The following is a 24,846-nucleotide window of genomic DNA, read 5'->3' as shown; positions in this document are numbered from 1 at the left end:
GTGCGATCTGCTTCCACAATTGACTGAACTTGCATCGATCACTGCGTGACTTCGGCAGGTATCGTGCGTGCGTACTCTTCAAGATAGTGCAGAACCACAGAGACGTGCGCTTTTCGCCACAGGATACCCTTTCACGCCTTGCTGTGCGAATGCAACGGAACAAGGTTCACAAAGGCAAGCATTCCAGCTAAAGATTGACTTTCCAATTTATTTTCTCACGTTCTCTCACGTTTTGCAGTGTAAAAGAAATATTTGTTCACTTGTGTTTTAATGGCCCTAACTAATATAAGGAACGAATTTTCGAACGGTTATTGTCGATGCTCGTTTAATTTTTTTTTCTATCGGGGAGAATAAATTTGCTTTTATGAACAGGTTGAGCGTCATTGACGGAACGTGATGATGGGACGCGATTTGGCCCTGCTTCCGAAGCACGGCCAAATCAGCTGAAAAGTGCCCAAATGAGTCTGCCTAAATTTTGTAGCGCTACTGAGGTTTTCCTGAAGGAATGACTTCTGTATTTCTTGTTAACCGCTACGCGGGTTTGCAATTACACGGCTATTAAAGAAAAAAAAGGCCGAGCGCGAGCATCGGCCACGCTATTCGCTGGAGACGGCGTGGTCTCGGGCGTGTTCCAGCGTTACGTTCCAGCGGCTGCTGGATCCACGAGTTTCGCGTCCGGCGTGTACCAGCGTCCAGGTTCCCGTGAATTTGCAGCAGGCGCAGTTTCGCATGACGTGCGGATGAAAGCTGTTTTGTACTAAAAGAAATTATAGTTCTGACCGTATCCAGGTCAGCACGATCATGGAGCATACAAATAACGCGCCATATTTTGTTTTTATATTTGGCAATAAAATACAAATTATTTGTTTGGTGTAACAGCAACATAAGAGAGCAGTAAAAGCCTCTCCATGACAAAAAGTGAAGCCACGGTAGTGCCCAGGAACAGTGTTGTAAAAAGAGGAAAATAAAATGGATAAGCACCGCAAACTGCTTTTTTTTTCGGACTGTGATCAGGCATGTACAGTCTGCGTAACATCAAACTTTTGTATTGCATGCATGAATGTACCACTAGTTGCATTGCCTAAATGCTTTTTGGTACAGCTTTCTGAAATCAGTTATTCACTGAAAACAATTTCAAGCTTGTACCAGAAAGGCAAGAATGACCCCAAATGCTTATGTTTGTTGGTCATATTTTTATTGAAATTGTTATGCATATCCTGCATACTTCAGGTACTTAATAGAAAAAACATCACGGGAAGTAAATTTCTTATGCCAAACAAGTTGAAATTGGAGACATGGCAGGATTTACTACGAAAACAGACATGACAGGATTTACTACAGACTACAGAACAGGATTTATACAGACTACAGAACAGGATTTACTACAGACTACAGGGTAGAATTTACTACAGACTACAGGACAGGATTTACGACAGACTACAGGACAGGATTAACTACAGACTACAGGACAGGATTTACTACAGAATACAGGACAGGATTTACTACAGACTACAGGACAGGATTTACTAGACTACAGGACAGGGTTTACTACAGACTACAGGATGTCCCATTCCCTCACAGGATCATTCTGTCGTATTTTTCTGTTGTGTTTTTCGACTGGGTCTGATACAGGAAGCTCTTTTCCTGTGCTTTATTGTTACTCCTGACAATATTCGTTCCATTCCCCTTTTAGCCGACCTAACTTGCTTTCTCGGTGTTTAGTAAGGCCCCACGTATCAGCTCCGTATGTCATAACCGACATTGTGCACTGGTTGTATATTTTTTGCAAGTGACCGACGTAGCTTAAGTTTCATTATTTGAGGGTGCTTGCCGAGTGCTTCCCAACCCATACCTATTCTGCGCCGGATTTATCTCCCGTTGTTGGGGTCAGCACTAATGATCTGTCCGAGGTAGGTATATTCTTTTACTTCTTCTAGCGTTTCGTTTCCTAAGCTGAAGAGGGCATGTTTGGCATTCTTATTTATCATTACTTTGGATTTATTTATATATATTTCTACCTCCACAACCATTCTTTCTGATCGTAGTTCCTCAAGCATTGCTTGCCGGTGTTTTGCAGTCTCACTCAATAAGACGATGTCGTCGGCAGACTTCAAATGGCTCAAGTATTCTCCGTTTATCCTTAATCCGATGTTTTTCAAGCCAAGCATTCTAAACAACCCATCCAGACGAACTGTGTATAGCTTTGACGAGATAGTATCTCCCTGTCTTCGGATCGGGAATTCATCGCTTTGCTGGTGGAGGGTTATCCAGTCCATGCATTCCTCATATGTGTCTTCTAGATGTCTTACGTAGGTCTCCTCAATTCCCTGGTCTTTTAGTGCTTCTATCCCGGCTGCGGTGAGTACGGAATCAAACGCATTCGCATAATCTTTAAGCGCCATGTAAAGGAATTTAGTGTATTCTGCAGATTTTCTATCACTTGATTGACAACATGGATGGGACTCGTGGTTGAGTACCCTTTCCTAACGCAGCCTGCGCTCTCGGTTGTGGGAAATCCAGGCTCTCATCTATGCGGCTAACTATAACATTGGTAAACAGCTTCTAGGCAACTGGGGGTAGGCTGACGGGTTTGTAATTCTTGAGGTCCTTGGGATGTGCCTTGTTATAAATGAGGATATTGTTGGCGTTTTTCAAAAGAGTCTTCAAGCATTCGGAACACAGCTACAGCAATATTTTCCAGTGCAATATCTCCTCCCCCCTTCAAAAGATCCAGGGTTATGCGGTCGTCACCTGTAGCTGTTCCTACTTTCGTACGTTTGTGAGCCTCTCCAACTTCCTGTTTAGTTACTAGTCGGATACCGCAACTTGAGCTTGCACTCTCAGTAGTTTCCCTAGGTCTAAGCTCGCTGGCATACAGCTTGGTGTAGAATCGTTCTGTTATCTTTATTACCTAGTCAAAGTTGTGCGAGATGTTAGCCTGCTCGTCTCTGAGTGCGCACATCCTGTCTTTGCCGATGGCTAGCGTTCTCCTTGTTGCTCTCAAGCTTCCCCCAATTGCAACAGCGTTTCCTCGATCGCTGCCACGTTGTATGCACGAATATCACTTGTTTTACTTCTGTTAATAAGCTTCCACAGCTCGGATAATTCAGTCTGATCAGCCGTACTTGACACTTTCATGTTCTTTGGTTTGGCAATTAGTTCCTTAGTTTTCTTAGTTTTTCAGCTTCTTCCCCACATGTTGCTCCTTCGACAGCTGGTGCTGATTCACTGATTGCCGATGTTACGTTGTCATTTACCATGTCGACAATGACCTAGTTCTGTTCGTCTAGAAGCGTGAATTTGTTTTGAAGGCCATCTCGCTTTGGCTGACCAGTGTGAACTGACCAATGATCATGGCGGCGACACGGTACAGTTGGAGAAAAAAGTGCCGATACTCTGTAACCTTATCTGGTGGCACTAGTTGCCGGCTCTATTGACCATGAAATGCTGTTGAAGTTATGTGGCGTTTCTAGCCATTCTCCGTAAAATAATCTGGAACACTTTTTTAGGTTAATTGTGCTACCCGTCATACCGCAATATTCTTGTGTAATGCTCAGTGCATTACTAACGCTCTTTTGGTTATTACAAAAAATGCAACATCATCGGTGTAAGCCAATGCTTTCACCTCGCAAGATTCAAGGCAAAATGTTTGCACCCGAGGACTTTGGATGATTTTTGTACCCAAAGGCTCAAGTTAAAGCGGAACAGGAGTCACGACAGGGCACAGCCTTACAGGAGGGGTCAGGTGCCCGTTAGTAATAAATTTAGCTGTACATTCAGGGAAGGCAATTTTCACCCCGTCTAGAATTGTTTTCCCCATTCTCACGTGCACTAGTCTTTTGAAAAGGAAGACATGACCGACCTGATCGAAAGCCTTCTCAAAATCTACCTGCAACATCGCAAGCTTTCTGAAATCTATATCCCATGTTTCCAAGATACTGGGCGCTGTGTGGATGTTAGTGAAGATTCCCCTTCTCCTGATAGCGCATGTGTGATGCGGGCCAACAAGGGTCTTCATGAAAGACCATAACCTCTTGGGTAAAACCTTCATAAATACCTTAAAGTCATTGTTAGCTAAAAAGCAGGGTGTCGCACCGGAACCGCACCGGTATTTTTGGCGGAACTGAACCCGAACCCGAGCAGTTATTTTTTGAGCCGGCTACACCCGACCCGGAACTGAACCGAAAAAAGAAATAACGCTTCCTGATTGCGGACAAAACGATTCGACCATCCCGTTATTGATAACGGGTGGTCAGTGTCATTAGGGGCTTCGTTCTTTCACGCGCCATCAACTTCGCAATCTCTCGCGCACTTTTCCCCTTCAGATGATGAATCAAAATGCCCCGAACGCTCTTATCATGGTCACAACAAGGTGAATTTTGATTATTTGGTTGAGTGTGTGGTTTCTTAACGCTCCGACGCTACTCAGGTGATGAGGCGCCCGGTAGTGGAGGGCTGCGGGTTACTTTCGACCACCTGGGGATTTTTAACGTGCGCCGAAACCAGGTACACACAGACGTCTTCGCTTTCAGCCTCCGTCAGAAAAGCAGCCGCCGCGGCCGGGAAATCGAACCAGCGTCCTCGGGCTCAGCAGCAAAACGTCTTAGCCATTGAGCCACCGCAACGGGTGGAATAAGCTAAGACACGTATCAATGCGAAATTCCGAGTGTCAGTTTGAAATTCTAGAGATAGTGTTAATTATTTCAAATTGAGAGGTGTGCCGAGCGTTGGGCAACGGACGTTTGGCTTCGCTAAGTTCCACCACTGTCTTAGGTAGTCTCTTGCAGAGGAAAACGTGCTCTTCACCGGCGGATAAAATGTCCTGTTCTGTGCGCGTGCGTGTGTGTGCGCGCTATACTGGGAAGTTTTTTATTTGTTAATTGTTTTGTAATATGGATGCAGGCAGCATTCACTCTTGGCTGTCGTGGTAGGTAGCGAGCAGTTCTTTGTCGTTGCTTATATGTATGCGGATCGCGCGCGCTTTGGAGAATATTGGTGGAAGGGTTCTATTTACGATGGATACTCTGAAAACACTGTGCAAGAGAAGTGCCAAGACAGCTTTAAACATTTATAAAAGGTCAAACCAAGCCCCATCGGGTCCCGGAGATTTGGCATTATTTAAGGTATTTCTTCTTCAATTTCTTTTATGCTTATGGAGGTTTCCAATCCCTAGTTTATGCCTCACCGAGATGGGGCAACACGTTTCAGAAGGACCGTTTGAATCCTTCGCCCGGGCGTTTGTAGGCGAACAGGTGCGCCGACCACATCGAACAGCCTGGCCTAAAGCCCACCTGCCGAGGGCTCAATATGTTAGAACTGGTTAAAAACTTCTCGATTCTGGCGAATAAAATCCTGTCAATAATTTTGACAGGGTTAGACGTTAAGCTTATCAGTCTTATGTTATCCAATGCATATCCTAATCCGGGTTTTTTTAGGCAAGGGGATAATTTTCGACAGACGCCAATCAAAAGGAATCTAGGAGGCACGCAAAGAGTGGTTGACAATATGCAGGAGGTCTTCGGGTGACTCACTGAACAACACCTTTATCATTGGAACTGTAATTCCATCTGGGCCTGGTGCGGCATCTGGCACACGCTGCAACACGTCATATAACTCACCCCTTGTAACCTCCTGAAAATTTATAGCCGAGCTCACTAAAGGGGAGTCAGTCACCTGGGGGGCGAGTACAGAATATTGAGAAGTGAACCGAGCCTGCAGTCCTAAAGCCAACTTTTCAAGACTTTTTAAGGTAGTTGGCGTGTGAATGAAGCAGTCGAGGTTTGGTTCCGTAACGCCGTTTTTCCTTACCCGCAAGAAGTTGAAGAGCTTACGCCTATTACAAGCTTTTGAGAGAATAGAGAAGCGGTTTAAACTGTACGTTTAAACACATCCCGAAAATACTTAAAATTCCTCCAATTATTATGACACTGATTATACCGCATTTTTTTTCCGCGCTGCTTTTCTTCGACGGTAGTCCCTCGTACATTCATTGTTCCACTATAAACTGCAAGACTGAAGTAATAGTAAATTTAGCTCGCGGGGCCGAATACTGTATTAATGATGCTAGCTCCTTGGCGCTATATTGATTATCTTGAGCGGGTATCGAAGGTAGGGCTGAACGCATAAGGTTTCCATACCGAGGCATATTTACGAAGGAGTTTGCTACGGATAACGCTTTAGATGCGACGCTGAGAGGAGCATCTCTTGCCGGCGGCCCTGTCCTTCCTGCGTCGTTGTCGTCCGCGTCCGCCCAGCTGCGTCTCTCCTCCGCTCGCCTCCTCTTCTCTCTCCGATAGCGCCGATAGCGAACGCTCTCTCCCAACAACTGCGCGCGGCGCTGTGCGCATGTGCAGCGCCCTCTCTCTCCACGGTCTCCTCTCCTTCGGGCGCGCTGCGCTGCCGGAGTGCCGCGCTCCGGCCGGTTTCTCATTCGACGGTCGTCCGCGCTACGCTTGCTCTCTCTCTCTCTCTCTCTCTCTCTCTCTCTCTCTCTCTCTCTCTCGAATTACCCGACGATTGCTCACGCAAATCGAGTAATCCACCCAACGGAAACGCACAATGGAACCTCCTTCAGCGTCGCACACCAGGGTTCCCGCGAGGGGAGGTGGGCGTAATTTTTTCCTTACACTGATATCAAAAACCACGGGGAGCTGGTCGCTAAATGTTGCACAGTCTCCCGTAGACCAAGCAGAAACCAGACCCGGTTTTGCAAAAGCCAAGTCTAATGCCGACTTACTTTGGCCGCGTAGGTACGTAGCAACTCTAGAGTTCATACAGGAGAGATAGTGGTCGCGAGCCCATTCCCATAAGCGCCTTCCGCAAGCATCAGTACGAAAGCCCCAGTCAACATGGTGAGAATAGAAATCCCCTGCGAATACGACATTATTTTTACAAGCCGCCACAGCTGCATCCAGTGAAGCAGTCGAGGTCACCCGATTAGGAAAGTATGCATTTACAAGCGAAAATGAAACATTTCCTGGTAAGTCAAAGTCAACTGCAAGAATTTCATTCTCAGATGAGAGGGAAATAAAGGACATGTGTGCAACATATGGTGCAACATATGGTACTAAAACCAACAGACCACCACCCCTACCTTGTCTGTCCAAACGAAAAGATTGAAAATTCAGAATGAAAAATGATCTCCATGGAGAAAGCCAAGTTTCTTGAAGTAGGATAACATCAGGGTGTAGTTGAGCCACGAGCCAATTGAGATCACGAGAAGCAGAGAATATAGAGCGGCAATTCCATTGGAGAATTCGTATACTTGTCATGTTTAGCCATGCTGCGCCGAGGATATGGCCTGTTGTAGTATGTCATAAGACTGATTGGAAGACTGCACCGAGTTCTTTTTGTATTTTTATTATTCTTTGGTTTGGGAACTTTAATGACCTCCTCCTCAGTGGGGGAGAGCCTGCGCTTTTGTGACAGTGGGCTGGACTGGCCTACCTCCATCTCGTCCGAGCCATCAACACTGGCGGACGGCGTATCTGGATGCAAAGGAAACTGTCCTTCTACCTCATTGGCTGCCGCCTTGTGATCAGAAGGAGATGACATTCCTGCATGAGGAGGTGGCTCAAAACCACGAGGGGCACCCGGGAGTGCATCCGCAGGCGGCAATGGGGCCAAATGAGCCGACATTGTGGAAGTTGGGGCTGCTGCTGCTAGGGCGACACTATTCAGTGATAATGCAACGCCTGCTGGCGGAAGATGAAAGCCCGAGGAAATCGCCGAGAACATTTGCAGGAACTCTGCCATTTTCTGAGTCATAGCTTGCATTTGGCACATACATTCGGACAATGAACTTACTAGTGGCTGTACAATAGAAGTCATGGAGTTACCCGCCGCGGTGGCTCAGTGGCTAAGGCGTTGCGCTGCTGAGCACGAGGTCGCGGGTTCGATTCCCGGCCGCGGCGGCCGCTTTTCTGATGGAGACGAAAAGCAAAAACTCCCGTTTGTTCGAGATTTCGGCGCACGTTAAAGATCCCCAGGTGGTCAAAATTAATCCGGAGCCCTCCACTACGGCGCGCCTCATCGCCTGCGTTGCGTCGGCGCGTTAAACCCTACAATCAATCAATCAATCAATCAATCAATCAAGAAGTCATGGAGTTGACGACCGAAGTATTTATCATGTTGGAAATTAACTTTTCGCTGACAGCATCTTGAAGGGAGGCCATACTAGCATAACCGCGTGTTCTTTTTCCCATCTGGTTGGTCCTTGGCCGCGTTCTCGTCCCAAGCAGAGACGCTCGCCCGGAAAATTGCGCCGTCATTAATTTCCGTAGTTCCTTCGGGATCCTTGTTAGCGCGATTCACTACCGCCTGCCGCGCTTACAGAGGGCGGGTTTACGGTGTTCGAGGCGCCATTCACCTTGCTTTCCTGAAGTCCGGTCGTAGCAGAGGAAGACACTGCAGCTGCCTCGGCCTCGTCTTCATCCATGACATGAGGGCTGACCTCAGGTTCTTCGGCCCTCCCGATGGCTCTTGCATACAGTGGTACACAATCCTGCGCCAAGCGTCCGAAGATTTATACTTGAAACAGCGCGGGATACGCCACCTCCGTTGACACCGCAGGCATTGGGGCGCCAGTTCAGGCACGACGATGACGACAAAATTTAAGCCTCCATAAAAATTGAACATCTGCGGCAAGTCGTCCAGGGTGAGGCTATCACGCAAATCATGCGTTCTAGTCGTGGCATCGACTCTGTAGCCTCGAAACCTGACGCCCCCCCAGGAGTCCTGTCGCACATCTTTCACGTCATCGAAGTCCTCAAATCTCCTGCGTATATACCAGTCCGCGCCGTGAAGCGGCACACACTGTAACTTGACTATAACATCTTACTTGATGGGGTCGATAACGACGCTAAAAACACCCCTTCACTTGCAGTCCGACGGCGTCCACAGGCCGCTGCCGTGCCGAGGTGTCCGGAACTGTGTCAGCCAGACGTTTCCCATTTGAAAGGGGTCAATACCATCGATATTCTGAAGCACGCCCAACTGAAGGAACAGCGTGCGGAAGCCTTCTTTCCGGTTACATCGTCCACCAAGGTCACAGTGAAGTACAAGGCACGCCATCATTGAGTCCTCCGTAGGGAGAATTTGGAAGCAGGATCCCGCAGCCTGAAGGCAGACTGGTCCCCCTGTCACTGTGGCCGGACATAGCCGCTGAAGTGCCTGGCTCGGAGACAGTTCTCCTACAACCGCTCTGCTCGGAAGCCGGAAGCCACCAAGCCATCGCGGCGGGTGACTAGATAGCCACTCGACCAAAGACGTAAAAAACGTGCATGAACAAAAAATGCGCATAAAAGCCAGTTCCCTTTAGTCGTCCCACACTCCTGCCTGTTTTCAGACCATGGCGAAAGGCGAAAACGCAAGTTTGTGGATATTTCGGCTCACATGCACATCCCCAGACATTCTAAATTACACTGGAGGCCACCGCTACGGAGCGAATGTAGCTGATGCGTCGCTTCGACGCGTCAAACCCCCAGAATTTGACAAAAAATTTAGAAACTAAATAAGCTTTAATTAACTATCGTTCGTGTTCTTGGAATGATTCGACACCTGCAATTTTCTTGAACATTGTTGTGATCAGGGTGTCCAACCGTAACCGAACCGAAAACCGAACCGAACCCGAACCTTCGCCCGGAACAGGAACTGAACTGGAACGGTAATTTTTCCGCCATTTTGGAACACTACCCTAACCGGAACGAATCGAAGGAACCGTTCCGAACCGGTTCCGGGGTTTCACAACTGTTGAAGTTGAAGTTGGAATTTATTCGGACAGAAGTAGCCTGGGATACAGAGTAAAAAGGCATATGTACTCTGCCTGACAGCGGCCTCCTGTCCCTACAATCGGCATTGCACAGTATTGATGATGAAAGAATAAGAAAAAGAGAGAGAGAGAAAAGGAGAAGTGTATTTTTTTACCCCTCGCCTGACAGCACTACGAAACGAAATATTCTGCATAGTCTGTAATTCCATAATAACATATCAGGTTCTCTTCTTATTATTCCCCTCAATTTAATGTAAGGTTGTCCTATATACTCCCAGTTTGCATTAGATACTGCCAATCTCCCCTCATTGTCTTTTGCATTTAGAATAAGTTAAGGAAACGTTTATTCTGAGGCAACATATCATGGATTATTCTCTATGGCTTCCATCTGCGTGGTGTTTAATATTGGGTCAACTTTTCAATGTGTTGTTAATTTGAATAGATCTTTGCCCTATTGTGAAGGCCTTCAGTGACACTACCAACCATAAATCTACATGTTCCCCTTATTCTAGATTGAATGGGCAGTTCTATGCAAACAGCAGTGAGACATAAACACTCCCAATTCTCTACGTCATCGGCCCTTCATCTTGTATAGTGCCTTTGCGTCCCTTCTTCTCTAAGAGAGCATGAGAATTGAAAAAAAATTTAGGGCCTTCTCATTACAACTTTTAAAGTAGATGCGACAGAATTTCCATGTCACCTTCAATCTTCTCAACCTTAAAATTAAGGAGAGCATGAAAAAAAAAGTCGATTAATGCGGATGAGCTGGTAGATTGGGGTGAATTAGTGAGATTACTGGAAGAAGCAATGTAAATTATTGGGATTGGTGTGTTGATTAATTTGCATGAGAGGAATTTCCGGGTAGGTTAAAGTGGATTAGAGGGTCGTACCAACCATGATATCTTTGGGGTACTTGGTATTTGTAAATTTTGTGGCGCTCTCCTTCTCGACCAATCAGAAAAGTTAGTTGCGCAGAAAACAGCCGGAAAGTTTTTATGTGATGACCACCTGAATGCTATAAAACTTATTTATTTATGCGCGTTTTACGACGTTATGTTGTTTCTAGCGTAAGATTGACATCTCGAACAAAAGTTAATAAATAGTTGCCTAATGCATATTTTACATTCATCCAAGGGTTTTTTTTTTAATTCCGATAGTATGCCCTTTGGCATAAAGTCGAAAGGTCCAAGTTGGCACCCGTTTAGTTGTAGCGCGATCGGTGACGTATCCAGTCCACGAGGGCCCCAAGCATTGGCCACGGACAGAATGGCTGTCTTTCCGACTGAAAGCGAGAGACCAGCGTATTCAAACCATTTCTGCGTGTCAGTTAAAGCTTGTTGCAGACTAGCGGCTTGCCGAGACAAGTCTGGGTGGACAGTCCATACTGTAATATCGTCCGTGTACGCCAGAAGGTGTAGGTGTGATATGGAGCCAAGATGCCAGGCAAGCGGCAGAATCACTACATTAAAGAGAAAGGGTGAAATCCCCGACCCCTGACGCACTCCACGGACGGGCGTAAAAAGGCCATCCGTCAAAACGAGTATATACATGAGTTGAGACTGTATGAAGCCATTAAACTAAAAGAAAAAAATAAGGAGCGAGCAACTGGTTTGATGCGAAGGACACCCGATAGCATTCTTCAATACGTTCTCTTCCTTCATGCTACAGTTCTGCAGCCTTCGACAGTGCAGCATCTCAATCTCCGGACACAGCCCCTACAATCGCAAGTCCGCTTAGCCAAAGCGGCGCCAAAGTTATCGTAACAGACTCCAAGCAGGTGTGCCGCAACTTTCCGAACGGCCGATTGCATGTTACAATTCGAATAATCAATCAGAGACCACCACCGACAGCAGACCGGATTATATGGGCACCAGCTCATAGCGGCATCCCAGGCAACGAGATCGCCAACCTCGTGGCTCAAGATTTGACCCGCGGAGCCAGCGCTGATGATGCCGAGCCCGAGCGCCTGCATCCTCTAGTCACATACTACGAAACTGCGCGGCACTATAGGCTCTCCCGTAGAACGTATTCCCCCCGCATAAATCGCTACCGATTAACCAGGAAAGATTATTGCTTGTATTCACTGGCGAGGCGCGCATGCAGGCAACCGTGTGAGTGCGCCGTCACTTGTTACATCGGGCTCCGCGCTATGGCGGTACTTGTCCGTTCTAAGCACATGACGGTGTTGCACGTTAACAACCTCTACCTCACCGAACGCAAAGTATTGCCTCGAGTCCAATGTGAGTGCGATTAATAACATCTTTGTTGACACCACCGGTAGTCGGGTTTAAATAGAGCAGGCGACGCACGCCGGCGTTTTTTTCTTCGGCGTGCGGGCGCAGTGGCCCAAGCCGCGCCATGTCCGTGGCGCATCGGCCATGCCTGGAGCCCAGTGTTGCCAAACGAGAAAATTTACAGCTAAACTTTTCAACGAATACCACCTATTCCGCGCCCTGCAGGCGTACACCTGCTCACACCCCCCGAAGCTTCACCTCTTTGATAGGGCACAATTCTCTCCACTTTGCCTCTTCTATGGAGAGCGTGGGACCCTCAGAAACCTAGTTGGCGGCTGCAACAAACCATTTATAAATAGCACAACTTCCACCTTTCCACGGAGCTTTAAGAGAAAGAATTGACCGGCTCCGGCATCGAAGATCAGCTGCGCCTAATCGAAAGGGCTGTCGACTCAGCCCGAGCTCAAGGCATCTTGGAGTGAGGACGCCTCTCTGAAACTTTTCCTCGATTCAATAAGTGTTAATTCTCTCTCTCTATCTCTACGAGCGACCTTTACCACTGCTTGTGACTTCACTAAGCCTATATCTTTCCTAGAACCCAATCGCTGCCGCCTGTCACTGAAGCATCACTAGCAAGTTGTTATCACTGGTACTTCCCTATGTTCGGTCAGTTAGTGAGATTCCTTCTATAGCCGGTCTGTTAGCGGGTGGAAGTTCGGAAAAATGACATCCCTTTAAACGCCAACTGCCACGCTTGACAGTGGATGCTTGCGCTGACGCGGGACAGTTTTCGGTTTCTAGCACTGCTATGATCTCGTGTTAAAGCTAAAACACCGTTCAAGCTATGGGTACATAAAAAGCGTAGGGGACCAACCAATTTATTTGCAATGCGGATTTTTTTTCCCTCATAGTGCGGAAATACATCTGCGTGCGCGCTTGTGTGTGTAGACATTTGATGGCACCAGAATACATGGCGGGCGCGCAGGCTGTCTAACACCCAGAGAAGTTGCCTGCCCCAAAAAGAGGCTGCCCGCTTGCCAGTAAACTACCTGCCTGTCTGCCTGCCGGCCAGCCATAAGATTCCGGCGAGGATGCGTGATTTGGAGATGAGGGGGGGGGGGGGGCGCCACGAGCCGGCCAGTGGAGAGGGAGGGGGAGGGGGATGGGCAGGTGGTTGCAAAGTGCAAAGCCGCTCCATGGCGACACTCGAGGGTACCGAAAACGATGATGGACGTACGGGTCCTCTGCTTAGTGAAGGGACGGGGCAATGGACATCCTGCAGGAATGCTGCCCATTGCCAGAAGTTTAAGACAGATGCAACAAGGTTGAGACTGGAGGCGTCGGAGGTACTGGGGCTCTGCCGACTATTCAGAAGCCTGCTACTTGCCCTCCAGAAGACCAAGGCGAGGATGCATTATTTGGAGACGAGGTGCGCCCATCACTGGTCGGCGACAGGGTGGAGCACAAGGCGGCACTGCAACGGCAATCTAGAGTCATGTTTTAGACCGGAGCCCTTACGCGCCCGCTCCTGTGGTTTCGCGTACTCCATCACCGTCGGTCTCGTTGTAACTGAAGAACAAAGAGGCTACCGAAGATAGAGCGAGCAGGAAAGCTGGGGGGATGAAAGTATGGTGAACGTGTGAGGGGGAGGGCAAATGCCGAGACCACGCGAGACATGCTGCCCGGCGGCCACGCGCTACAAGATAGCTCCAGAGTGTGCCGTCATGTGTTCCCTAATGGCGCGATCACTTCCTGAGACACGGCAGCTATGCGCCGTCGCCGAGGAGACTGCATTTCGCGCTGCACAAAAATTTCGCATTGGCGAGTACCGTAATCGTCAGCCAATTTTTTTTCTTTCCTCAAGATAACACCTACAGGGTATGAAACTGTGGGTTTATGAGCTAAAAATGAAATTAACTTGAATTTTAAGAACCCATGAAACTAAATTAATAAATAAAACTTGCCGACATTAAGAGTAATGCTTTCACATTCATACACAACGCAGCCGTTGGCGCCGCAGCGAACGTGCTATTTTGTTTCAGTTAACGTTGTAATCGTTGACTTACCATAGAAAACATTTTGCCGTGAATTGTACAGTTAAAGGGACTCTTCAACTTTTTTTATAAGAACTTTCACGGTTTACGTCGCTTCTGGAGGTACTACGAAGGCTATAGCTACTGCCAGCACGAAGCCACACTGTGTGATTTGCTGGCCGCAGCGAATACGCCCTCGTTTCGGATTTGATTTGGAGACTTTCTTTTGTAAAGTGGGTATAAAATGTGTTCTTTACTGCAACTTAGGAAAAGACGGCAAATAGCCCCTACACCGCTGTAATGACGTAATTCCACCGGTCGAAAAACGCCAAGACCCGGCAGGAGAGAAAAATATTTTTAGCAAGTTCCTAAGTTATCTAATGGCACGGAACAGTAATTTCTGGCTGAAACCCCCTAATACAAGCACTGAATGTGTTGTTTGACTATGTTTTGCAAGCGTTCAACATTTAGAAAGAGGTTGAAAAAAGCGCTAGCGTTCCAGGGTCCCTTTGTGTTGGCCAAGACAAGAGATTTCCACCAAGAAACCTACATTATACCGACCTAGAAACCTACACAAGGAAGCCTACATTTTATAAAGACATGACACAGAAACGACAACCGACCACAGAAAAAAATAGCAGAAAAAAAATCACCCGTGCTTTTTTTCCGAACCCATTTGACCCCGTTTGAATCGGTTCGAACTGGTTCAAACCGGAGCGGAACGGTGCTCTGGAACCGAACCCGGAACCGAAACCGAATGGCTTGAACCCGAAACCGAACTGAAGCCCCCCAAAAAACCGGTTCGTCAACATGGTTGTGATGACTAAGCACTAATCATGCCTGATGTGGAAACTTTTCGAACAGGTGTGCAAGTTTGAGAAGCAGAACGGGACGACGCGCATGTATCACAATAAAACCGAGGCTCCGTATGTTTACAACAAGACCGTTTGGGTTGCGTACAACGAGAAGAGAGCAATAACTGCGAAGGTATGTGCTGCTTCATTCACACTTCTTATAGTGCAATCGGAATGCAATTCTTCCAGAATTTTATTGTTTACACATTTTCATGCGCAGCGTCTTTGAACGGTACTGCCAAATTACTCCGTGGAGAAGGATAGGCCGAGAAGGTTGCGACTGATAAAAATCTAAAAACAAAAGAAATGTGAAAATAAGAATGGCAAACCATAAAGGTGTACATATATTTGTCAAATATAGAAAAAAAATACATTTTTGGGGGTAAAAATTTCTCAGGGCGCTGAAATCTGCTCACGTGCTTTCAAGCCGAAAATCTGGCGATACGTATTACGAACTCGTTTACTGCTACATCGTATTTACATCTCTAGTTATTCGCTTTTGTTTGTTTCAGTTCTGACTTTTGGCACGAGCTACTTCGACCGGCTTCTTTTCTGCTGCACTCTATGCGTCTCTTTCTTCGCTTTCATTTCTTCAGCAAAGTGCGCGAATCACGTCAGCAAACAGACTGGCACACGCCACGGCCTCCCTGGAATCAGGGTTCTTCGCGGCTGGTGTTCACCTGTTCTATACTCACGTGCCATCACGTTCACGTGTCACACGGCATGCACTATTTTACAAATTCTACGTTTACAACTGACAGATTTGTGAAATTATCGAAGCGGGCACATTAGCCCCTTAAAGCTCCCTATTCCGGATGGATCCCCCAAGTAGGCATGTGCTCTGAAGAAAGGAACAGCAACAAGGGGAACAACTTTTGTTCTGTCGCACGCAACTTGCTGGTATAGTACAGACGGCAGATCATCCGGCTGCTACTGTACACAACGAGTTGAAACCCCATCTCACCAATCATGTGCTTTTTGTTTAGTTTTTACAGCAGCAGCCATTTTTTTGACGGAACAACTACAACAATAACCACCACGCTGCGTTTTCGCACAATGGGCAGTTATGTCTTTCGCCTTAATAACACAAAATGCTGGCTAGTTGGTTTAAATTCATAGGCGTATGCTTTCTATTTGTGCGTTTTTTTCCCTGTATATGTATTTTTTAATATGACATGTAAATATTTTTTTAGCTAATCGCGTGAAGGCAATGAATGAGATAGACTGTAGTGATCTTGTTCGTTCATTTTCACTCTTTGCTTAAGTGTCTGATATTTTTATTTTAATGTGTAGCATTTCTTGCAAAGTACATCCACAGCGAGAACCGTGTAACGCCCCGCATTTCAACAAAAATGCCGATTTTGTGGAAGAAACACCATTAGAATATCCTAAGAAACAGCATTAGAATAGCCTAAGTAAGGATAATCTGTCGGGTAGATTTTTGAAAAACCAAGAAATTGGAAAAATTAAAAAAATACAATTTTCCCAAGAAAGATCTAACAAAATTAAAAATATGCATCTTATACATCTCCTCCCAAAACCTAAGACTAAACAAGAAAAGTCCGTAAAATAACGTTGGTGCTAACACAAATTGCTCAGAACGAACGAACTCTTCAGTACGCCTTGGATCTTCGAAAAAAAAAACGCATCATTATCGATGTGAAGGCACTTCATCGCTATAATGCTATAAAGAAAAAAATGAAAGAAGCTCACACTAACACGTAAGACGTGAAGGTAGCGAAGCTGTACGCAACCTTCACGACCATCACGAAGGTTTAAGCCCACGATGGCAGCCGATTTTCTCCTTCGCTGCTGCCGCAACGACATTTACTTCATCATTGCTGCAATAAGTGTGAGCTTCCTTCATTTGTTTGGAAGTGATAATCATTGGACATCACCTTGGAATGGCGTACGCTATGACGTGTCTTTCTCGTTCCGAGCAAGTGTTGCCACGATTACGGCGAACACTGCAGTTCCTTTTTTTTTTTTTTTTTCGTTGGCCAACCTTGTCCAATCTCCTGAAGTGAAGCAAAATAGTGAGACAAGCTAGTTGGTCAACATCCATGAGTGAAACATAAGCGCAAACTGACACGGGGGCGAGAAAGGGAAACGACACCAGCGCTTGCCATGAACTGAAAGTTTTATTAAAACTGAAAGCGCATATATACCCTGCCAAGACCCACGACGGTCACACGTGCCTGATTGATGGGTCTTGTCAGGGTATATATGCGCTTTCGATTTTAATGAAACTTTCAGTTCATAGTATGTGCTGGTGTCGTTTCCCTTTCTCGCCCCCGTGTCAGTTTGCGTTTAAGTTTCACTCCTTAAGTGCATGGGTATGCTTGGCTTGACAAACGTGCGGCGGGGATGCTGGGCGGTTGCCGCGAGACCCGCACCCACAGGCGCTCCGAAATTTCGGTTTTTTTTTTAACTGCCGTACGGTCGCCGCGATGTACGCGGTTACGTGCGCTCAGAATTTTCTTGGTATTTTTAACTGCGGACACTAAAAATAGCGATTTGCCAAACAGCTTCGCAGTTAGAAGTCGAACACATGACGTATCCGCAAAGAAGTTTGTGATAATCGACAACCGTTCGCCTTCAAAGCGCGTAGGCAGACTCAAGTTTTTGAAGAATTTTTATCTTGAGCTGGCATAGTACGACTCAAGCGCGTCGGGTTTTTCGGCGAATTTGCGTGGTTGACCGCGTTTAGCCGTAGCAATAGCTTGCGGTACATTCGACGTCGAGAGAGAGAAAAAAGAACGTTTATTACTGGCCTAGGTGGGCATGGTTTCGCAGTTCCCAGTGGCCTTAACGATCAGGGCGCACTCCATCTTGGTGTGGGAGCATGACGTGGCGGATAGTGAGCCTGAAGGGGGATTCGGGACGGCTAGGGGAGTCAAAAAGAAGCATTGCCGTAGGATGGGAGTTACTAAGCCTCTGACTTGGCATTGGGGGCTGATGGGGAAGAGTATAGCGCGAGTGAAATGTGTGAAAGAATCGTTCGTGTGGGGAAGAAGGATGTTTCAACTCTGCGCCAGGTGCGGCCTTCTTGGGGCGAGAGGGACTGCTCAGGCTATTTCTGTTTCCCTAGTTTATTCATGGACGTTTACTGTCTTGACGTTCTCTTGTTTTCCACGCTACAGGTAGAGTGGGTCGTTTCCAACAAATACGGAGGCGTTATGACATACGCACTCAACTTTGACGATATCAACAACACCTGCCAAGCCGGCAACTACCCTATTCATACATTGATTCGTGATTTGCTCCTGAACTCGACAACGCTGCCGAAATAATGAAGCCCTGACGAATGAAAAAGAAGTGGAATACAAAACGATATCGAAGAACAAATGTGTGAAGAAATATGTGACCAATAATGTAAAGTTTTGTTGGTGTGTCTACTTTTACTTAATGCGTATTGGGAATCATGCGATCACGCTTCTATGGTGCGCGCATATGATTTTTCTGCAAACGTTGCAACGTTCGCTTCATCTGGTAAACCTCTATTACTAGTAACGTGGAGTGCACCAGCAAACACGAGTGCTGTCGCTGAAACACAACAGCGCTAGAGAGTGTACACAGCGCATGTGTTTGTTGAATGACGGCCCTGTTAAACTCTGGCCTGAGCTTAAACGCGTAGACTGGAATTCTTCAAGGACAATGTAATTCCCCCACCCTCTTCTTTCCGACAGTTTAAGCCGCAGGCGTATAAAGCCACCTTCTGACCGCCTGGGAAACACACCAAAGCATTATCAAGCGGCGAAAAAAATGCGACCTATGAACCACCGAGTAAGAAATGCACAATAACGTGTACCGCCGAAACAGAACTTGAGTCAAGAATGTAACCACCCAAGATCCACATATGAAAGTGCGATTCTTTTTGGTGGCCCAATACCATTCCAGTCCCCACATAGACCAAGTGACAGATATCAAAATTAGAATTAACGCTACTTCTAAGCAACTTGTAATGAAACTCAACGAGCACATTTTCATTCCAGCACCTAACAAACGAATCCAGCTTTAACAACGCAACATCAGATATATCGATGGTATACAAACCGCCAAGGGGCTTAAAGGAGCCCAGAAAAATGACACAACGCACCCCAGTCCTCCTCCCACCCTCCTAAAAAAATGACCACGAAGTATACAATTTTTCCAGGATCATCAGTAATGAAATATTAAAAACCCTCTCCGTACGTAACTACAAATACCAAATTATAAAATTACCGAGACCGGAAATTCTCTAATGTCCGGTATTCCTCCTAATGCCGCCAACTTCCCCCAACATGGGAGGATTTAAGCTTAATACTCCTCAAGTCCTGCATTGGAAGAACAATATAGTTAGTGAGCTGCGCAAAATTAAATTTCAATACAAAGTAACGAATGGTCCTACCAGGCCGTTTACCGGATTTCACTGTCACATTGCGCAAGAAACTGTTTCGAATCCCCGAAGAGCGCTTAACGGCCTCATCCGCACCACGCAACCTGGAGAGCTATTGAAAATGTAACTTCACAAGGCCTACAACAGAGTTATACACGACGCAATTCTTATACATATGAAACACTAACCGAGTGCGTCATATGTACACAATATACGATTACCTTTCTACACAACTATACAACAGAAATGTTAAGCGTCAAGACTGCAATCTTCTGCATAAAGAAAGGAACACACAAAAAAACCACCCTATTCCCTCGCTGTTCCACCTATCAAGGCCGACCTATGAAGAATAAATAACCCCGACACTACATTTCTAATACGGTGTGGGATTTTTCCAAGTCTATAGACTAGCAAATGATACCACCCACAAATGTTAGGGACTTCATAGCCTACACACTCCATACTACCATATTGTCCCAAAAATCTGTATTTCTCTACCTGGGAACAAAAACAGCCACGGCGAAGCCTAATACACATTCTAGAATGGTGAAAGGCCCGTAGTGAAAGGATGCTGCGGTAAAGGATGGTGAAAGATGTCGGATTGCGGTGTGTCGGCACGCTCAAGCCAACCACATGGGGTCATAAATGCCTAAGAGTATAAACCGTTCACTGCTGGTCGTATTTTCGGGAACAGCTCACCACTTGCTACTAATTGGAGGTGGAATTTTTCTCGTGAGTATACTTTGCTACACCTGCCATCACTGCTTTTGTACACTGTTGCGTTCGTTCAAGAACAATAGTGATGTCTTTTAGCAAACTTTAAATTTACTAAGCCGCCGCTATCTGTACTTTCGTCCAAGCCGATAAAATTTTAAAGTTGAAAGCATTAGATAGCATTAGATCTTTATGTTTCACGGAATACCTGAGGTGCAAATAATTATGAGGTACAGAGAAACGTTCTTTAGAGTTGAAGTTGCGCTAGCCGGGAAGCGTGAGTCCTGGATCGCGCGCCAGGAAAGGTAAACATCAGCGAGGGAGGAGATTAGGAAGAGGGCTCCGCGGAGGGGCGAAGAAGGGCATGCCGGGAAAAAGAAACAGCTGGGCCAGAGGAGGGTAGGCCGTGGCCGCACCTGCAATACGAGGCGCCTTGAGATGTGAAGGCGCCGACGAGGGCGAACAGGAGGCTTCTGACCCGGCTACCGAGCGGAACGAGATTCGGAGTTGGCTGTACAGATGGTTGGTCAAGTGGTAGCGGTCGCGGCCGCAAAGTTCAACAGAAAGTCCAGAACAGATCAACAGAAGGTCAAGCTTGACTGCCGGTTTCGCATTCTTTGAACATTCTAAGCGTCGCCCGTAATTTTTCCATTCTTATCAACCGCGGTAGCATACCGTATTTGCACGATTCTAACGCGCCCCAATCGTAAGGGGCGAAGAAGTTTACGTAGGTAAGTTAAATAAAAAGTTTGACTCCGATTCTACCGGACAGGTGTAAAAAACATGGTACCACGTACCTGGCCGACTACATTTTATTCGACACACGCAACTGTGGCAGCGAAAACCTCTTGTTTTTCCAAAAAATGCATATCCAGCTCCCGCTGGCATTAAAAGTGGAGCGGGTAACACTGGAACCGTTTGTGACTTCAAGTGCTATGACCTTCATAACTTTATCCCGGACGGGACATTCTTTCATTCGCTCGCTTTTCTGATGGAGGCGAAAAGCAAAACACCCGTGTGTACGAGATTTCCGCGCACGTTAAATATCCTCAGGTGGTCAAAATTAATCCGCAGCCCTCTACTACGGCGCGCCTCATCACCTGTGTTGCGTCGGCGCGTAAAACCCTACAATCAATCAATCAATCAATCAATCAATCAATCAATCAATCAATCAATCAATCAATCAATCAATCAATCAATCAATCAATCAATCAATCAATCAATCAATAAATAAATAAATAAATAAATAAATAAATAAATAAATAAATAAATAAATAAATAAATAAATAAATCAGTAAACCAATTTCATTCGCTGCTAATTTATGAAATCTATTTTGCGCTCTTAAGTTCTTAAAGATGTCCGTGCTCAGTGCCGGTGAAGTCTCGCATAAGAATATAGGTCTGCTTTGTTCACGTCAATCACGCACTCATGTCTCTGGGACCCCGACTGTGCCTGATGCTTCTCTGTTCTCGTAACTTTGGCAGGTAAAATTACTTTGCGTTTGATGGACCCTTCATAGCGGTACCTCTTCGGAGCCATAACGGCTGGAACGAGGTCCTGGTTACAGCAATAGAAATATGTGCAACAGCTAGCTAAGGTCTGCACATTGTGGAATGGGTGAACAAAAATTTATTCACATGATGTTGACGGACTGGTTTGGACTGAATTGAATTGGGTTTTTGGAGGAGTTCGTGTTCACTGCGATTGTGCTAGCCGCGTTGAAGTTGACTTCTGGTTTGAGCCCTATTGCAACGAGGACACAAATGGAAGGCTACTTTTAGCAAAAAAAGGTGCGCGTTAAAATCGTGCAAATACGGTAACGGTGGAGGCGTCAGGTTGCTCCACACAAGGGCTCGACTCCTGGAAGTGGAAGGTGCGCTTGTAGGTAATACACGATATACAAAAATGCAGTTGCGGGCGAAATGTCGTAGCTCCTTTAAGCGACTCCCCCCGTATATTTTTATAACTTTACGCTCGGGTAACCTGTCGGCTTCCACTTCGCTTTTCGCGTCTTCCCCTTCTCTGGGTTCTATGTCGATTTTAGTTGAAACTCCCGTAACGGAAGCGAATAGAAAGATATGTGTCCCTGTTTACCGCTGCTAGGTAGCCATGAAGAATGTGAAACAACAATGGCTGCATAATCAGCAGGATGTTCGTGGCAGCATTTACACTGAAGGTCACGAGAACGGTCAGGGGAAAAATCTTAGTTCACCAACCAACGGGCGATTATAAATGCTGGACGAAACATCTTCGGGACTGGCTTTACAATCATCACAATGACATGTTGCTTTCCTGGGTTCCCACAGCGGCTCTTCTGTCGGCCCTTCACTTATTGGGTCCACTGCATCAAGCGAGTGAGCGTTCGTTTTCGTTTCGTTCAAGAGATGTTTTCGATAGAGTGCTGCGCCTCATTGACATTTGGCATCGCTAACTTGCTCTGTTTTCTGGTGGAGAATTTTAGGTGACAAGGGTGAGTCAATGGGTAGCATGAGCGTATTATAAGTTTCACACTGTAACTTGACCAGGCATTCCAAAGACAACCAACATTAATTTTTTTGCTCGATGAACACAACACACGTGAATACGAGCTCGCATAAAATATTATTTTAAGGTTTTTTTCAGAGTGAAGGTTCAAGTCATTTTTAGCCGTAGATATGCGTTCAGCTGCCTGGAATGTTTAGAGTAGCCACGTCCCTAATTAAACCTTCATGTTTCGTGTCAATAGGTCACTTAGGAGTCGCAAGCAGCTTATTTTTACGCGTCGACAGGGCCTAGTGGCTTAAAACCTCTCCTTTTGTTCAGAAAACACTTAATATATGGACAGAAACACGTTTGTTATTCTTGTGGAGGTACCTTTATACAGATTATTACAGGTCATGGAAGGGTTGAAATAAGCCGAAACAGTGAGGATTAGTACGTTCGAAGGCACAGAAGCTGCTTGCTTATTTAAATCTTCTCCAAGGCCTTGTGATTTGCAAGCGGAACCTTTGTGTCTTCTGTGAGACCCAGACTACATAGCCAACTCTGCTCAAGCTCCCTCTCCGCTCTCAGTACGACCACGTACCCATGACGTTTTCGATAGTGCAACAAAGTGCGCTAAGACACCCTAAGGTTGAACAAATACTATTTATAACGGTGGGTATTTTGCCCTAAAATGACATGCTCACACAAATCGCCTGGATGCCGGGCAACATGGATCGTGGGTACGCCAACTGGTGTGCACATGACGCAGCACTGGGGTCCCCCCCGCCCCTTTCCCCACCTGCACTGGTTGTTCCTCATCCTCTATAGCCTGCCCCGGACTACAGGCCCGTTTCCACTTGCTACAAGAGAAGAGCGAAAAAAGCGACGCTATTTCTGTTGTCCTAGTTGCCCCGCATCGCTCAAGCAACTTTTGTCGCGGCGCCTAGAGCGATTGATGTCGACCAATTTTCCTCGCCGTGACCAGAGTGACTTCAGCGATGCGACTACAGCGCCAGAAGTAGCGTCGCGGTTTTGTCGCTCCAACCGCAAGTGGGAACGAGTCTTACGGCTTGATCATGCTCACCACGCCCGGGAAGGCCGCATCGCCCCCGGGATGCCACCAGGGTACCTCTTCGGCGTTCCCCTCTGCCACATTCCACCGAAATGTTCATAAACACAGATGTGGCAAACGCTGCCCTCATTCTCCAGATCCTCTAACTATGGCACCACCCTGTTCATCCAGCACCCCCCTTTTGTCAGTTTTGCCACTCGGAAATTGTATCAAGCTTGCCTCAGTTAATATGGCGTTCTCAGACTTTTTGAGGACGTCAACGAAAACTTGATTTCCCGTGATACTTCTCCGGGAAGTCCATCTTACCACAATCCTGAATTTATACAACAACCTTCCGGCGCCGCCCCTCCTTACAGCGAACAGGCCTTTCTTCAAGAAATAAAGGCTGTTATCATCATCCTCATCACCACCACCACTATAATCATCATAATCATCCCAGTTTTTTTCCTAGCTATGGCACGGACATCCGAGCAACACCATCTTTATGGAATCTGCGATGGTAGGTAGGGCGGTGTAACCAGGAATTGACTTTATTTAATCAAACAGATTTTAACGTGCAGCGTATATTAGCTACTCTTCCAGCACTTCCGCGGCGTGCCGTATAAGCCTCGCCCACCGGTGATTTACAATCAGAAAGGAATCAACATATATTTGAAAATGGTCATTGCAGTTCTGGTCGGCTTCCGCAATCTGAGAACCCGTGACTTTCAGCTCCCTGCGGCGCGCTACTTGCTAGCCAGAGATGGACATCCAGCGTCGGGTTGGACAGCAGGTTCTGTCATCGTGGTTGAGGTGATGGTGGGGGCCACGAAGCTGGTCTGTGACGGTCCAGCAAAACGTGTTTCAGTGTCTTCGGTTCGTCTTCCCAGTACTGACATTGACGCTGGGCAGTCCTCGGGGTATCGCATCAGGTTAATGTTCCCTGTCGATACGAGTTGGTTTGTAAGCGGCGCCAGGTGGGGGATTGTTCTCGGTCGAGCTTGTGATGTTGAGAAGGGTGTTGCTGTGTATCTTTCCGGTAGTGGTCGAGGAGGTCCCTATATGTGTTAGGTATTTCCTCTGTGCCTTGTATTGCTGGGACTGGAGAGGCGGTGGTAGGGAAAGCGTGGATGATGTGCACCCAGGATGCGGCGTGGACAACTTGATTCTCTTGTAACGCCACGTGTCCAGTGTCGCGTGATGGATGGTGAGAATCTCTTGACCAGCTCAAAGATATGGACGCACGAAAGCCGTTGACGGATTTAACAAAACACACATTCAATGCACACTTAGAAAAACACTAAAGCAAACCACCGAAGAACTTAATTGCACACAATCAAACTCCTAAC

General features: G+C 46.6%; 2 protein-coding genes across 2 annotated transcripts in view; both read left to right on the top strand.

The window, feature by feature from the left end:
• Nucleotides 1–18,256, top strand: part of LOC144170440 (chitinase-3-like protein 1) — a 68,261-nt gene extending 50,005 nt beyond the window's left edge. The window contains exons 8-9 of the mRNA XM_077700235.1: nucleotides 14,901–15,023; nucleotides 18,034–18,256. Of these exons, the coding sequence (XP_077556361.1) occupies nucleotides 14,901–15,023; nucleotides 18,034–18,183 (273 nt within the window). The 3' untranslated portion in view covers nucleotides 18,184–18,256. The remainder of the gene's footprint in view (nucleotides 1–14,900; nucleotides 15,024–18,033) is intronic.
• A 3,998-nt stretch (nucleotides 18,257–22,254) lies between these two features.
• Nucleotides 22,255–24,846, top strand: part of LOC144168599 (chitinase-3-like protein 1) — a 60,526-nt gene continuing 57,934 nt past the window's right edge. Inside the window, exon 1 of the mRNA XM_077697549.1 lies at nucleotides 22,255–22,337. Within this exon, the coding sequence (XP_077553675.1) occupies nucleotides 22,265–22,337 (73 nt within the window). The 5' untranslated portion in view covers nucleotides 22,255–22,264. The remainder of the gene's footprint in view (nucleotides 22,338–24,846) is intronic.

This window comes from Haemaphysalis longicornis, unplaced genomic scaffold (assembly GCF_048455015.1).
Source record: "Haemaphysalis longicornis isolate Haplotype H1 unplaced genomic scaffold, Haemaphysalis longicornis Haplotype H1 scaffold_2, whole genome shotgun sequence".
NCBI classification, from domain to species: Eukaryota; Metazoa; Arthropoda; class Arachnida; order Ixodida; family Ixodidae; genus Haemaphysalis; species Haemaphysalis longicornis.
This window is presented reverse-complemented; position numbering and strand designations above follow the sequence as displayed.